This window comes from Raphanus sativus, chromosome 5 (assembly GCF_000801105.2).
Source record: "Raphanus sativus cultivar WK10039 chromosome 5, ASM80110v3, whole genome shotgun sequence".
NCBI classification, from domain to species: domain Eukaryota; kingdom Viridiplantae; phylum Streptophyta; class Magnoliopsida; order Brassicales; family Brassicaceae; genus Raphanus; species Raphanus sativus.
This window is the reverse complement of record NC_079515.1, coordinates 25,288,825-25,305,592: the sequence shown is the minus strand read 5'-3', so window position 1 is coordinate 25,305,592 and position 16,768 is coordinate 25,288,825. Positions and strand designations below refer to the sequence as shown.

Below are 16,768 nucleotides of genomic sequence, written 5' to 3'. Positions count from 1 at the left end.
TGTTTTAAATACTGTTACATATTTTGTAGGACCATTTCAAATTTAAATAACAACTTTCTAACATAAAATATAGGATCCTGAATTAATAGATTAGATTCGATTTTGGGAAGATCATTATTAGAATATAAATGTTTAATAATTTTAAAATACAAAATATATGAATGTATTTGTTTAAATTAGAAAATTCTGAAATTATACTAACCAAACGAATGGTTTTGATTTACATATAGAGTTGTTTGTATAGGTGAATTAATTTTACCTCTAATACAATATAGTATAACTGAAAAACAAAATTACTAAGTAAATATTAAAATAATAGGATATAATATCAGAATCGTAACATATGTTGTATACATTTATGGGTGCTGCAACTAATCATTTGTCACAAGTGTATCAGTATACATTTATGATTGAGTAATTTGGTCACAAGTGTATCAAGTATTATCAAATTCTGAAATTTTATAGATATCAGCTACCAAATATATATTACGATTTCCCAATTTTTTTGTATCTCTTATAATACTATTAGAAATTAACATATCTATATATGGGTTTCTGAATTTTAATACAATATATAACTACTAAAAATATACCAAATTAGCGAAACAACACCGTACAAAAATAATTACGAAACATAGTACTACAATTGTAATCATAACACTATACAAAAACTATAAAAGAATAAACATTATACAGAAACACTATACCAATATTTTTTATACATTAATTATAAGAATGTCACGTCCAAACAATGTATTGCTAATCTAGTAGTACCCTCAGTCTAGTATTTAATTCCAAGATTGGTTTACTTATGACAAATTAATTGTTGGTTTATTTTAATTTGTCCGGTTATATTGTAATAGTAATGTGTAATATAATCATATTGTAACTAATTTGAAATGGTCCATAAATTTAGTAACATGCTAACAAATGTGAAATAGTCCAAAAGTTAAATGACAGCATTAATGGTAGATAAATTTAAGACTTTATTTTAATACAGTAGATATCTTTTAGGTATTTGTTATTACTTATTAGATTCTTGCACTTCGTCTCACCACAAATATGATGGATTTTTTATAGTCTTTCTTATTATTAGATTCCAGCATTTTCGTGTACCAAAATTAAATTTTAATACGTTACACAGATAATAGAAATGGAAAAAGTTTCAAGGTGTGAAAGCCATTTTATTTTTAAAAAAAAGGTTTCCAGGAGAATTTTTTTTTTTGTCAACCGGTTTCCAGGAGAATATAAGCGTCTGTTGTAAAAGAATGTTTTGTGTTTGAATATGTACCATGATTAAGTTTTGAAACTTCGATTTCACTAATTTAATTTCTTGAATTTTGATACAAATAAAAAGGATTTTTTTTGGGGACATATTGAGAAAAAGGATATAAATTGAATCTTAGTAGAGAGAACAAAAAATAACTCATATTAGGATAATTATATTTCTGCTCGAATTCCATCAAAAATAATGTTTTAATTCGTCTAGAGATGAACAAAACCGACCGAGAGTTTAAAACAAAATGAGAATAAAAAAGATAAACTATAGCTTCTGAGAAATGATGATAGGAGCTTCCTTCTGATACTTGTGAAATGAATCCCAGGTCCTGAATCTACCCTCCTGCAGTCATGAAATCAAATCAGGATCTATGCTTACATACAAACATGGAATGAAACAAAAACTGCTACAACCTAAACTAATCTCCGATGGTAATATATCATTCCACAAGGCATACTTTTACAGGAATAGTGATGATTAATCTTAACTGTGACTAAGCTAAAAAGATGGATGTATGGTAATTTACCTCATATGTTGCTGGGGTACATGAACACTCTGACTCTAGCTCCCTGAAAGCAACACAAAAGAATACATATCATTATTAGTCACAAACTCCAAAGCACATTAAAAAAGAAGAAGAAAACGAATACATGTTCAAAAGAAGAAATGAAGTTACCATTGACTTTGGTGGTAGGTTTGAAGTGAACTTGGCACGGACAACACCGCTGTTACCATGAGGCCTAGCGACTTTGCCCCAGATGCAACGGTAGTGGGAACCGTTCTTCTTTGTCTTCGCCTTGTAGATGTAAGCCATCCTCTTTCCCTTGTACCACGTCACCTCCTCGGTAGTGTTCACACCTTCAATCTGGATCAGAGAAGTGTTGGGGTATTGGTTCGACTTCGACCTGAAAATTCACTCACTAATAAGTAATCAAACTACGAAAAATTCACTATATACATGATCAAACAACTGCTTATAAATTCAATGGACTGCATTAGCTAGAACCAAAAACAAAAGGCGCAATTTTTAAGACAATTTTGAACACACGCGAGCAAACAGACTATATAGTAAACACACATAAAGACACACTATTATGAGCAGTATATGTATATTACAATACAATCTCCCACCACATTTTGCAAATATAGAGTTCTCAAAGCCTCAGAGGGGGAATCAAAAGTACCTCTTGTAGCCGAGGACTGTTCCTCTAACATACAATCTGCAAAGAGAAAACAGCAAACACACATTGATTTTGTCAGACGAATGACAAAGCCTTGATTACACAACAGAGATAAGTCTGTTCATATTCGAAAGGATGATTACCTAACTCTCTCTCCTTGGCGTCCCTTCATTTTCAATCCTGATGCTACTATGTCTTCTTCCTCCTCCTTGCCTCCACTTTTTATGCCGGCGAGCGAATTACAGAGAAAAACCCTAGCTTTCAGTTATCAGGTCAAACATTATATATACGCGGATTCATAAATTAACTCTATTGGGCCTATATATGGGCTTTCTTATATTGTGGGGCCTAAATAAGAATAAAGCTTGACCCAACAATGACTGTTTACTGAAGTTAACAAAACATTAACACTGAGCCGGAGTCAATTATGACTGATGGGCTCATATCAAATAATAGATGAGATCTAACCAAAGCCTTAGAAAATGTCTACATACATGTTTTTGCGATTTTATTTTTTTGTTCAGACATGTTTTTGCGTTTGAAAGAGGAGACTACAAGTTAACAATAAAAAAGGATTATGTTTTTTCTTTTTCTTTTTGTTATAAAAGGTTACAACATTAAACAAATGATAAAAGACATTCAAACATCAGCAAACACATGAAAGTTCTTGGAGTCAACAGAGATGAGTCTAACAGCTTCAAAACATGAATATTTCGACGAAAAGAGGATTGGGATTTCAAAACATGAGAAGATTAACTTATAATAAACTTTAATAAATATTTGATGATTTAGAAAAAGTTATATGCATGGTTAAGTATATAAATGTTTATACTTTATATGATATTAAATTTCAAAAAAATCGATATTGTAATTTGGATTACCTACATATGTTCTTTAAGTATATAAATGTTTATGGGAGATGTTATGTATCCGCTGATACATCCGTAGAAGATTTTATAAGTTGTAAAATCACATTAGATACTTAATATGTATTTATGTGATTTTAGATACCCGACAGAGTTCTGAGGAAATGAAACCCTAAACGAAATTTCAGTATATAAGTTTTTCGTGCAATTCCATCTGAATTTACCGATGGAATAACCAAATTTTTGAATATTAAATCATTTTAAGAAATATTGTCAAACAGATAATATTCGTCAGAATTTTATAGTATTTTCCAACAAAAGTCTGACAAATTCATATTCTTTGGTATTTTCTTGGAATTCGCTCAGAAAAATCTAACAAAGTCTACTTTGTCAGTGTTTCGTCGGATTTTGTCCGATAATATAGCAACGATATTCTATTATTGAATTTTCTCGGTATTTCATCATAATTTTCTTAGAATATTCTGGTAATATTTTTGTCAGTCAAAATATTCATAAGAATGTGCCATGTTTTCTTTTAATGAGCCTGATAGTCATTGCTTAGAAACTGAAAACAATGCTATGGCATATTCGATTAACAAAAAATCTCTAGGTAGACATTTTTATTTTGTCTAAAAGAATAACAAAGAAAAAAGAAACATGATAATGATTGAAAAATACTCGCCACATTGGATTTCACCCATTTTTCATCGTTATAAATGTTATAAATATTGTAATGATGTCATTATGGCAAATCTTAAATATACTTGTTCCCTCTCTGAAGTTAGATTTTATCTCCAAGCTATTGTAATCTTATATAAATGATTCATTACTCCTGGAATAATACACACTAATTCCTCTATTCTCTTCTCTACTTTATAACAATAAATAGTTTTGGTAGATGTAGTTTGTTACACAATATTAAAAAACAAAGTTTTCAGTACTATAGTTATACTTATAGTTATGTTAAAAAATCTAAATTAATCATTTTTAAATATCGACACAAATGGTGTAAAGTTAATTGTTATGAAATCTTTATTATTCATTAATTGTTAAATATGTATATTTTATTTGATTTTGATGATTTCTTAGTTTTATTTAAGAAAGAAGGAAAAATAATAATTGTAGATTGTTAATTAATTTCATGGTTAGTTTAATGAAAAGTATATAATATATGTTTAGTGAACCAACATATTTCTCTTTTAATATATAGGATATATACATGACATGTATAGGATAATAACAACAAATCTTTTTTTTGTAAACTACAAATCTTAGTTCTCAAAAAGACAATTTACATAAACAAATCTTCTGTTCTTGGCATGTATCCAAAATCTTTGAAACTTACCCGGCAGTGAAACACTTTGACCAAAATGGAAGCAACCAAAGGATGAAGCCAAAGAGATCGCATGATCCTGAAAACGAAGCAGATTTTTGGGACTTTTTGTATCTTTAGTCTTTAGATTGAGAAAAATATAACAATTATTTGGGAATAAATTCAGCTTAATTAGGATCAATGCGATCCCTTTGGATCCTTTCTCTAGTTGCTATGAGCCTGTGAAGAACTATCTCTCTATCTCTCTCTCTCTCTCTCTCTCTCTCTCTCTCTCTCTCTCTCTCTCTCTCTCTCTCTCTCTCTCTCTCTCTCTCTCTCTCTCTCTCTCTCTCTCTCTCTCTCTCTCTCTCTCTCTCTCTCTCTCTCTAAGTGGGAGAAATTGTGTTTTTCTCGAAGGTCATTGATATAATGGAAGGCCATGTTCCTCTTATTCTTAAATATACTTTTTGTAATAAAACAAATAGAAACGTTTTTAAAAAATATTTCCATCGTTTTTTAATTTTAACTATTACTATTTCCACTTTGACTCTTTGAGGGTTCCTACTCCGATGAGTAAAATGACGTCGACGATTTCTTTGTGGCCAAGGCCCTTAACTCATAGTACTATTTTTACTGTTCTTATTATTCGTTCACCGGTGACCGGTTCATGAACATCACGTAGCAGTATACAAACTGTATGGAAATACTGAAATGTAAGTTCTTCAAACTTTTTGGAAAGTCTCAACCACTATATACCACCAAATGTGAAACTTGTACAATTTAACACAAATCCAGATAGTAATTAAACGAGTTAGCATTAAAAGCTATTCTATTTTATTTATTGGGTATGACGGCAACATCTCTTACTAAGGTCATGTTTATTAAAAGGTTGTTATGGTGGAATTCTTAGAGTGATATAAAAATTATGTCTTAAATTTTAACTAACAAAAATTAAAAAATGTCTCTTAAATATTTTATCTAAGAGATGGTTCTTAAGTTTTCTAATTAAAAGTTAAAAGACAATTCTTATATTAGGTTAAGAACCTCACTCTAATAACATTGTAATAAACATGCCCTAAGTATGTTAACAACATATATGATAAGAATATATAGATACGAACATAAAAAAAAAGGTATCAGTCAGTCACATGAATATATAAGGAACTATATCCGTAAATCTGAAATTATAATTTATAATTTACGCTCAATAAATTGGATGCTCACAATAATACCCGTAAAAACTGATACCTTTTATAAAAACCTTTCGTCACACACACAAATTTATGTCACAACATTGCCATATACTTAGTTTTTCTATAAATTTTTGCAATCTCACCAATACCTTTGCTTTGAATTTATTTATGGCATTGAGTTTTTGATACTCAAAACAAAAACGAATGACATACTATCGTGAAAGTTAAAAACCAATACATTTGCTTTGAATTAGATTTGTGGCATTCAGTTGCAAATTCTCAAAAGAAAAAAAAATAACACAAAAACATCCGCAAAATTTTATAATATATAGAAAAGAAACAGAAAATTTAATATATATTTTTAATTATTAATTTAGAAGTATTTCAAGTCTATGGAAAACCTAGAATAATTTTGAAACAAAAGTATAATCTATGGACAAATTTTCTTTCTGAGTATTTAAATGACCTGTAAATAAAAACACATATCCGTATAAATATCAATTAACAAAAGTATAATCTGTGGATAAACAATATTCGGATAATTGATAGATTGAAGCTGAAATATACTAACATTCCAAACATGTTTTCTTACCATTCCAATACAAAGTTCTCGGACATAAATTTTAATGTTTAACATCAAATCCAGGCCAACCGACTTTTTGTATTCTTTGGATTTTGTTAAATGATTTTATTAATGGTTCAGTTTATATTAGATTTACTATCCACTATATTCATGATCAGATCCGATTCAACCTTCGACCCATCTCTAAGCATAGTCTGTATGATTTTTTGGCATTGTTTTCTTATCAATTATAAATGGGAAAGGTAGCTAATTATCTGTCAGACAAATAAAGGACGCTAACTGAAGCTTGGGGTGCTTAAAAAAATTCTAAATTGCTTAAGTTGGGATGCTTAAAAAAAATTCAAGGTGATGTTTTTTCTTCCTCTTCTACAGTGCAAGCAACATTAGTTTTAATGTTTAATTAAGCATTTATATTTTTTTAAAGATGATTTTACCTCTTTACCGAAACCCAAACATTGTAACTAATCTATCCCAACCTGAACTGAATCCGGGTGACGGAAGTTACATCCGCAATTCTTTTACGACTAGGCCAACTTAACGTTGGTTAGGCATTTATACTTCTTCTTCTACTTCTCTTTGCTCTTTTCTTTCCTCTTTGTTATAAATAAAAAATGACTAAGTGTCTCCGAGGTATTTTGGGTTAATAATACTCTTATGGTTGATGCCATTTGATATTTGATACCTATATCTAGCTAGTGGGTTCATTGGCGATGAGGTGGGGTCACACAAGCTTCAACAACGTAATACGTAATTCCATACCCATCCAACAAACTTGATTCACGTATTGTCCGCACATACATGCATACTTTTCATATAAACTTATTTTTATGTTTTATTAATTTAAAAATCAACATAACAAATTATTGTGTATGTTTAAAAAATAAATCAAACATCAACTTATTTATATGTAAAGTTTGTCATAAATATATATGTGGTTAGTATCATGTTAATTTTTTTGAAACACTCACACATTAGAAAAATTTTAGAAATATCTTTCTAGACATGTTTTCCTTGATTAATATTGAATTATAAATGATTTTACATCTTATTTTTCTATTTTTATAATAGAAAATATATTTCCAGATAATAACACAATATACATAAAATTTCTTATTTTTAAGAAGTATAATTTATTTTTGAAATTTTTATTATATTAATTTTTAATAAATTATCTGATATAACATACTAATATAATATTATTAATAAAAATTTATTTTAAATTATAATATATATATATATTCATTAAATAGAATAATGATTTTAACCGCCTAACTTTTAACTGAGAATTCATAGCTAAAAACTCACTTCACAAATATTAGTATAAATATATAAATCATGAAAATATGTATTAATGTTGTAGTCTATTCTTATTTATTTTTAATATCATACAGAAATAAAACTATTTGAATTTCTAATACCCATTTCTCAAACAATCCACGCAAACTATCCCATCTTAGATATTCCCCACAAATTGGGTCACTATTAATTATTTGTTGTCGTTTTTTTGTCATCTGTTGGATCAAGCATAAATTTACAACGGTTCTTACACAAAGCCAGCAAATGTTTTTACACAAAGCCATAAATTTGTTGGCGTTTATATTATCTTTTTTTATTCGTTCTTGGCTTATTTTATTCAAAAACTTAAATATTGGTGTGGTCCATCGACTCTATCCCATGTTCCCGTTCTCTTTTGGCACCAAACATTTCTTATAGACGCTTCAAAATATTTGATCCAAAAAAAAGACGCTTCAAAATATATGATAAGTTAATTTAATTAATAACAAAAACCAATATTTCATTGTATTTTCCGTGACGAATAGGATTGACCATTTTCTTCTAAATGAACTTATTCATAGGCGTGTGACAACCGAGAAACAATTTCTCTCTCCTCGACTTTCCACCTTTCTCTTCTCTCTCGCAGACCAAAAGCAAAGTACAGTGCATCTCTCCGGCATCCGGCGGCGCGTGAGCGTGCGTACCGGCGCCGGAGGAGCTTCTCTCCCTTCTCCTCGTTTGTGGTTTGCTGCTCCTCCTCCTCTCGCTTTTCCTCCGATATGCTTGCAGTCCTGGGTTGGTTCGTCTCTCCGGCGAGTGCTCCGTGCGCAAGGGGCGTATCTCCAGCGAGTACATGCTTCATCTGGTGTTGTGGCGAGGAGGTAATAAGGTCTGGTGGTGAAGTGGTCGGATTTTAGGGTTTATGACGAGATCAATTTTCTAGATCTGGTTTTAGATCTCGTCGGATCTCTGCGTCGTTGAAGGATTTTGAAGGTTTGCTCCTCCTATTAGACTACGGCGGTGTCGTTTGTCGAGGGGTGGTGTCAATCGGTAGCGGTGGTGGGTAACTTTGGTCCTCTCCGGTGTCGGTGAGGTTCATCTCTCTCCTCTTGTTATCAAGAGAGTCTCGATGGGTCTTCTCAACGGTTGCACGCCAGGAGTCATGATATGCAGGAGGAGATGGTATCTGACTCTGTCTAGGCATGTGCGGTTGCTGCTGGTAACTGTGACAGACAGTCGTCTATGGCTTCTAGATGGTTATCCGTTGCTCCGCCTCTCTTCCAATTCTTCCTTCACGGCTCCCTGTCTGGTTCTCCGTTCTTGGAAGTGGCCGCTTTCATTTCAGAGCAGTCTTAATGAGTCTCATTGACAGTTGCTTCGTTGACTCCGAAGCTTGTTTATTTTCACGGTCTAGTAAACGGTCTGTCGGTTCTCGATAGCCAGAATTGTAGAGGCGATTCTCGGGAGAGTCATTGATCGTCTCGGGTCAACAGTTCGTCTAAGCTCCACTTCCCGGTGTCGTTTGAGTTCTTTTGTTCTTTGCGACAGTGTGGCTTGACTTTACTTGCAGGTGGTTTGAGGCTTCTTGACAGGGTGTGGCGCTGACATCAACCCGGTTTCTTGCTTGTCCCGACGGCATTGGAAGTGGAGTTCTCTTGGTAAGAGTATCATTCATCTCTATGCTCGTCCAGCGTTTCATCGATAGTGACAGTTATAAGTTTCGAGGAGTTCATCAGAAGCTAGCTACTCCGGAGACGACACGGGAGTTCCCAGCATCCGAAGCGATGAGGAGAACCTCACGGTCCTGTGGTCATCGTTTATGGTTGAGAACGGTAACCGATTCCTTTAGGATTTTAAAAACAGTTTAGCGGAATGTGCCGGGTCTAGTGGGTGGGCAAAGTTATGCTGTAATACATTGACTTAGGAAATTTTGTTCAAATCGAACTTGTAACCGAAACTGAATCCCCGTTTTCGGGATGAATAAAGAAGATTTTCATTTAAAAAAAAAAAAAAAAAAAAAAAAAAAAAAAAACTTATTCATAGGCACATATGCAATCATAGGGTCAGGTTAAAGTCAAAGATATGGTCATATGATTGACACTTAATAAAGACATATTAAATTAATGGATCTAATGCTTCTCCATCGCTTTACACGTATAGGTATGCTTATGTATTTGTATCACTATCCGTAAAATTATTAAAAATAACCACGCGTTAATAGTGGTCAGATGGTACATGGCGTCCCATAATGATTTTAAGAGTCATGAGTTCGGATCCATACCCTCAGATTATCCTAGTATGTGGCCAGGTGACAGAACTATCTAACTCCTCTTGGAAGCAACCAAATCTTATTAGCAAAATAGGTTGGATCACGAAACATCAGATATCCGGATTAACAAAAAAAATTATAAATGATTCTCATAACGCATTTCAATAATGAAGTTAGCTGTAGACATCGCATGTTTTCCATATTTTTCCTTAGCAAATATCACATGCAAAAGCATCTCATACAGATTCTCTATATTCTGAAAAAACAATTTGGCTAATCAGTAACCCAAAGGAAGGATATGTATTATTTATTGGTGGATGTAATAAATCCATGATGTTATGTGTTTCCAAGTGAATCAATCCACAGAGTTTTTTTCCCAAAAAAAACTATCATAGATAATGAATTTGATAAATTGTTGTAATATATTTTAAAATTTCAGAATGTGAGCAATCTTTAAACATGTCATTAATGCTTTGGTTTGGCCAGTAGAAGAATGAGGTGAGAAAAAGAGGATGAGCATGTGTCCTACTGTGCTTCCCTCTAGTGGATTATTTATTTTAAATCTCTTATTAAAAACAGTTTTATATATAGGTGGGTACAGAGAATCTACCATAAATCAGTGCACATGGAGGGTCGATTCTACATAAGGAAGGTATTCAATTTCACACCAGACAAGGATAATCTTTGGCGTTTCCATCTGTTCGAACATGACTCGAGTTACATCATATATGTGAGAATAACTTTGCATGAAAGATTGAGTGTTTGCAAATATTATCTTTAAACAAGCTATGAATTATTAGAGAAACAAGAAAGTTGGACTAGAATAAGAATTTTAAATTTGTAACTAAGATTGTGGCAGTCTACTCAATCACATGTTTTGTGTTTGTGACTACTTAAGTATTGACAGGTAAAATACATTCATTTATTTTAGTCAGTAGTTTAATACATTCATTTATTTTAGTCAGTAGTTTATTTTCAGCACATCCACTATGCATAAATTATTGAATATACCTTCATTCAAGGCATATACTAAATGGCCTAAAACATTGTTTACGGATAAACTAGTACTTGCTGCATCATGATTAGGCCTAATCATCATCACGCCAACCCATACGGGTTAGGGAAAAAACTTGTTAAGCATTTGGTCATAGCGTGTACCTGAAATGAATCATGAGAATTCGAACATCGTTTATCTAATATGATATCAACTGGGCTTATATTCAAGTTTCATAAGGAACATGTATAACTAGAAAGAACTTTAGATATAAAAAAAGTTTGCAGCAATGTTTTGGTAGGTTAATGATTACTATACGATTAGTAATCATCCGAAACTAAAATGATAATGCATCATTCGTTGATCTTCGCTTTTTGAATAAGTAAATAAATATTTTATATATAAGTTGTAAGGCTTTTACTTCAAAAACATCAAAATTATACTCTATATCTTAACATACATCTACAAGACTACAACCCAACAACTGATGAAGCGACAAAATTTAGTGAAAATCAAGATGGTAAGAAAACTATAGCAAAATATGGAAAAGGTTAGTTTACAATATATATATATATATATATATATATATATATATATATATGAAACACGTGATGCTTTTGGCGGTTTCATATGCGACCTAAAGTACTGCAAAGTTTGGCAGAAAATTATTGTTTAAGCTTTAATTTATTTTGTGTTGTAAACATCATTGAGCCCGCAAAGAAGTTACCAATCAAATATGTTTTTATATATTATCTCTAAAAACGTGTTACCATGCCGCTAGCTGGAATGAAACCTTTTTGTCAAACATGAACCTGGTTTACTTTGCTGCAAATATAAACAACTATATGTAAACATTACGGTGTAGATAGCATATATATATATATATTTATAAAATATAAATGTGTCAAAATCTCTAGTTTGGTATAAAGAGTTTTCTTGTTTATTTACGATGGAGGCGTTGCCTCTTAAATACAAGATAAACCTAATACCGACATAACGGTATTTGCCTAATTACCCTTATGTATTTGATAATTACAATATAACCCCACAACTCTCTCAATACCCCCCCTCAAGTTGGAGTGTGGAGGTCCGAAACACCCAACTTGCGTACAAAAACTTCAAATTCCTTTCTTCAAGAGCTTTAGTAAGGATATCTGCAAGTTGAGTAGTAGTCGAAACATGTTGTGGCGTGATCACCCCTCGTACGATCTCATCTCGTATAAAATGACATTCTTTCCCAACATGTTTTGTCTTCTCATGAAAAACCGGATTCTTGCTCAAGTAAATGGCAGACATGCTATCGCAATGGAGAGGAACTGAGGCAGAACAATCAACTCCAAAGGTTTGAAGCAAAGCTCTCATCCATATAACTTCACTTACCGTATCAGCCATAGCTCGGTACTCCGCCTCACAGGATGATCGAGACACAGCATCCTGTTTTCGTGTCCTCCAAGACACAGGTGAGCCGCCCAACTGAATGAACCAAGCTGTAAGTGAGCGACGAGATGTGGGACAAGTTGCCCAGTCCGAGTCACACCAAGCAGATAAGTGCAGGTTCGAGTCAGTCGTTAGAAGAATACCTTGACCTGGATTGTTTTTCAAATAGCGAACAACTCGAATCGCAGCTTCCCAATGGTCAGTAGTAGGGTTATGCATAAACTGTGATAGACAGTGTATCGCATATGATAACTCCGGTCGAGTAACACCGAGATATATCAGCCGACCCACAAGTCTGCGATAGGCAGAAGGGTTAGAAAGAGGAGCTGCTGTCGATTTGCCAAGAGATGATTCTGCTCGATGGGATGAGTCGTCGGTTTCGCTCCAAGAAGCCCAGTCTCAGAGATGATGTCAAGAACATATTTGCGTTGACATAGATAGATCCCTTGAGGACTGCGAGCTACCTCAATTCCTAGAAAATACTTCAAAATGCCAAGGTCTTTCATGTGAAAACATGAGCTCAAATAATTTTTGAATCCACATATAACCTCAGGAGAGCTACCAGCGTTGATAAGGTCGTCCACATATACAAGAACATGAAGACGAATTGCTCCATCAACAAACGTGAATAAGGAGTAATCTGAGACATCTTGAATGAACCCATATCGTTTCAGTGCCTCAGATAGTTTCGCGAACCAGCACCTCGGGGCTTGCTTAAGTCCATAAAGAGATTTGTGTAACCGACAGACCTGAGTTGTGTCATCTGTCCGAAAGCCTGGTGGAAACTTGATGTAGACTTCCTCCTCTAAATCCCCATGTAGGAAAGCATTATGAACATCCATTTGATGTATCTCCCAATCTCTAGATGCTGCAACCTTTAGAAATGATCGAACTGTAACCATCTTACAAACTGGTGCAAATGTTTCTTCATAATCAACACCTTCTGTTTGATTGTTGCCAAGAACAACAAGGCGTGCTTTATATCTCTCAATTGTGCCATCGGAGCGATATTTGATAGTGAAAACCCATTTACATCCAAGAGCTTTCTTTCCTTCTGGTAATGTCTCAACAGTCCAGGTACCGCGCTCCTCCAAAGCATCGATCTCATTTCCTACTGCTCCTCTCCATCGTTCATCTTGAACAGCCTCAGCAAAGGTTCTCGGTATTACACCGGCTGTAACAGCTGCCAGAAATGCTTGATGCTGAGGAGAGAATTTTGAGCTATCCACAAAATTATCAATCGGATACCATGTAGAATCAATGAAATCGCTATCAGAACCACTATGTATTGTATTAGTAACATAGTCTTGGAGACGAGTAGATGGAATCTTACGACGACGACCCTTGCCCATGTCAGGTTCATCGTTATCAGGAAGAGAAGGAGCGATGGGTGGTTGCTGTGGCATTGTCTGTATCGGCGCCTCTGTATCTGAAACAGAGTCAGTGTCATCGTTTTCAGGAGGTACGAGAGATGATGAATCAGTCGCGGGAACCGGATCATGAGAAGAGAGAGGCGCAGAAACAGGATCTTGAGTCGTCATGGTCTCGTCCAGTGGAGTCTCCATTACATGATCATGCACTGGAACTGAGATTTCAGTCCAAGGATCATCATCCATGTATGTAGGCGATGGTGAGATCAGAGGCAGTGAAGCAGGTGGAGAAACTGTAGGCGTTCTGGTAGAAAGGGGAAACTCAGTCTCAATGAAGACAACATCACGAGAAGTTGATATCTTCTTACTCTCAAGATCATACACCAACCATCCCTTCTGACCAAACGGATAGCCCAGAAACACAGAGCGATTTCCTCTCGGTGCAAATTTATCCCCACCATGTCGTTGGTTATGAACATAGCACAAACATCCAATGACACGAAGGTGCGTCAACGGAGGAGGACGCTCATATAATATCTCATACGGAGTTTTACCCTTTAGGATCGCCGTGGGTGTACGATTAATCAAATAGCAGGCTGCAAGCACACAATAACCCCAAAACTCCACAGGAAGGCTAGCTTGAAACCTTAAAGCTCGAGACACATTGAGAATATGCCTATGTTTCCTTTCGACACGACCATTCTGTTGCGGAGTGCCCACGCAAGAAGTTTCGTGTATGATCCCTTTGTCTTTAAAGAATGCTCGAAGACAAGTAAACTCAGTGCCGTTATCACTGCGAATTGTCTTAACCTTACGTGCAAACTGTCGTTTCACAAAAGCAACAAAGTTTTTCAGTGTTGTCGGTGCCTTTGTCTTATCAGGTAGTAAATAAATCCACAATGCTCGAGAAAAATCATCCAGTATTGTGAGGAAGTAGCGTGAACCACATAAAGCTGGTGTCCGATATGGACCCCATAAGTCACAATGCACTAACTCAAAAACCTCTGATGTTTTATTAATGCTTAATGGAAAAGAATCTCTGGATTGTTTTGCTCGAATACAAATGTCGCAAGACTGTGAATCAAAATGAGTACTACTAGTAAAAACCGGTAAATGTAACAGCTCCATTGCTTTAGAGGCAGGATGACCGAATCTGCGATGCCACATCTCCTCTGACTCTTTCTCTTGGACCTGTGTCACTGCAGCTACAGCTACCCCTCTAAAGAAATATAGGCCGTTGATCTGCTCACCCGCTCCAATCAGGGTTTGAGTGATGCGGTCCTGAACAACACAAATTTTGTCAGACATTTGCACTATGCAACCATTGTCTCTGGATAACTGAGACACAGAGATCAGGTGACAGTCTAATCCATCAACATAAAACACATTAACCAACTGTAGGTGAGTTCCAAGATAAACTTTCCCTCGTTGGTTGCAACTGTCAAGCGACCATCAGGTAGTTTTATATTCATTGGTGTCATACTACAGACATCCATGAGGAACTCAAATGTGCCTGTCATATGATTTGAGGCACCAGAATCTATGATCCAAGACGCAGTGAAATACTTACCAGCTTGATTTGGATGATCAGCAGTGTGTCGTTCATGGAGCATGTTCACCAAGGTTCTCCATTGTTGATCATTCAACCCTGTGAAACCCAAACGATCCACATCTGAGATTGCTGAATGTGCTGAGTTCATCGGAACAGATACGGCAGCATGATTCGCACGAGCTGGTTCCGACCGGCGAGATGATGATGATGAAGACGAGCCCTTGCGATCAGTCGAACTCATAGTAGAAGCATCTTGTGTTGCATTCTGAAGAGTAGAGCGAGGCCTGATAAGTTTCTTGGGCTTCCACTTAAAACCAATTGGCAATTAGTGGTGTGACCCAAGTCCCTTATATATTACTTATGTCCCCATCATATATCCGATGTGGGATCTTCTCTCCAATACCCTCCCTCGAGATAATGGTGCGTATAACCATTAATCTCGCAGAATCCATCATACCCCTCCGAGATAATGCTCTTTTCTAGCTATCTCGAAGAACTGAGCCTTCTCTGGGCCATCAGCTAATGGGTTGATCGGGCCACTGTCCGGGCCGGATTAAAGGGTCAGAGTATTGGGCCGGCTCTGATACCATGTCAAAATCTCTAGTTTGGTATAAAGAGTTTTCTTGTTTATTTACGATGGAGGCGTTGCCTCTTAAATACAAGATAAACCTAATACCGACATAACGGTATTTGCCTAATTACCCTTATGTATTTGATAATTACAATATAACCCCACAACTCTCTCAATAAAATGATATGATTACTGTCTACTTTTTTTTTGTCACTGATGATTACTGTCTACAAATAAATTAATACAGAAGGAGAAACATTGCGACAAATGGAGTTGTGATGTTTTTCGTTTGAATTTTAACAGTGATCACTCAACACTAAATTTGATAATTATTTAAAATTTGAAAAAACTAATTAATAGGTACGATGGTACGAGTGGAAATAAACTAGGGGGATCATAGCCAATATGTGCAAAGTTTTCAGAAAATAATGGCTAGTTGTTGAAAAGGAATGTTATCAGAAACAGAAATCGAACAAGCAATATTGCAATAGAACTGAATGATCCTTAAAGCACTTCTCTTCTTTCACTTAAAACAAGAAAATATCCCATTTAACTGTATGATCATATGAATATCATATCATATAAAGTGTATGTATTTGGAGACGCACGTATGGATGTAGAGCATATGGTAGGGTAAAATGGGAATGCATGGTTTGTAGTTGTTGTACCATGGAAGTGAGATATACTAAAAGACAGCTAAACAAAAGTGGGTCACAGAAAAGATCCCAACGTAGAGAAACATAATATTTTGTGTCTCTTCTTTGTTGGACACCAACCCCAGTTCTTCACACCTCTTTGTCGTTCTTTCCATTTCTTAATTTTGCACTGATAACTAGGTTTGGACACATTTACCGATAACTGAATAATCAAACCCAACCAAAATATG

The 16,768-nt window shown here is 34.7% G+C and overlaps 1 protein-coding gene across 2 annotated transcripts; it reads right to left on the bottom strand.

The window, feature by feature from the left end:
* Positions 1 to 1,408: 1,408 nt before the first annotated feature.
* On the bottom strand, positions 1,409 to 4,896 carry LOC108857668 (60S ribosomal protein L35a-1). Of its 2 annotated transcripts, XM_057010369.1 has the most exons (6): positions 4,672 to 4,896; positions 2,604 to 2,714; positions 2,464 to 2,499; positions 1,956 to 2,184; positions 1,806 to 1,848; positions 1,409 to 1,621 (listed from the first exon to the last, which is right to left on the bottom strand). In XM_057010369.1, the coding sequence occupies exons 2-5, from the start codon at positions 2,630 to 2,632 to the stop codon at positions 1,807 to 1,809; spliced, it is 336 nt and encodes a 111-aa protein (XP_056866349.1). In that variant the 5' UTR covers positions 2,633 to 2,714; positions 4,672 to 4,896; the 3' UTR covers positions 1,409 to 1,621; position 1,806. The 2 variants fall into 2 exon arrangements, with proteins under 2 accessions (XP_056866349.1, XP_018487182.1); XM_018631680.2 differs by lacking the exon at positions 4,672 to 4,896 and having other exon boundaries at positions 2,604 to 4,456.
* Between the last annotated feature and the right edge of the window lie 11,872 nt (positions 4,897 to 16,768).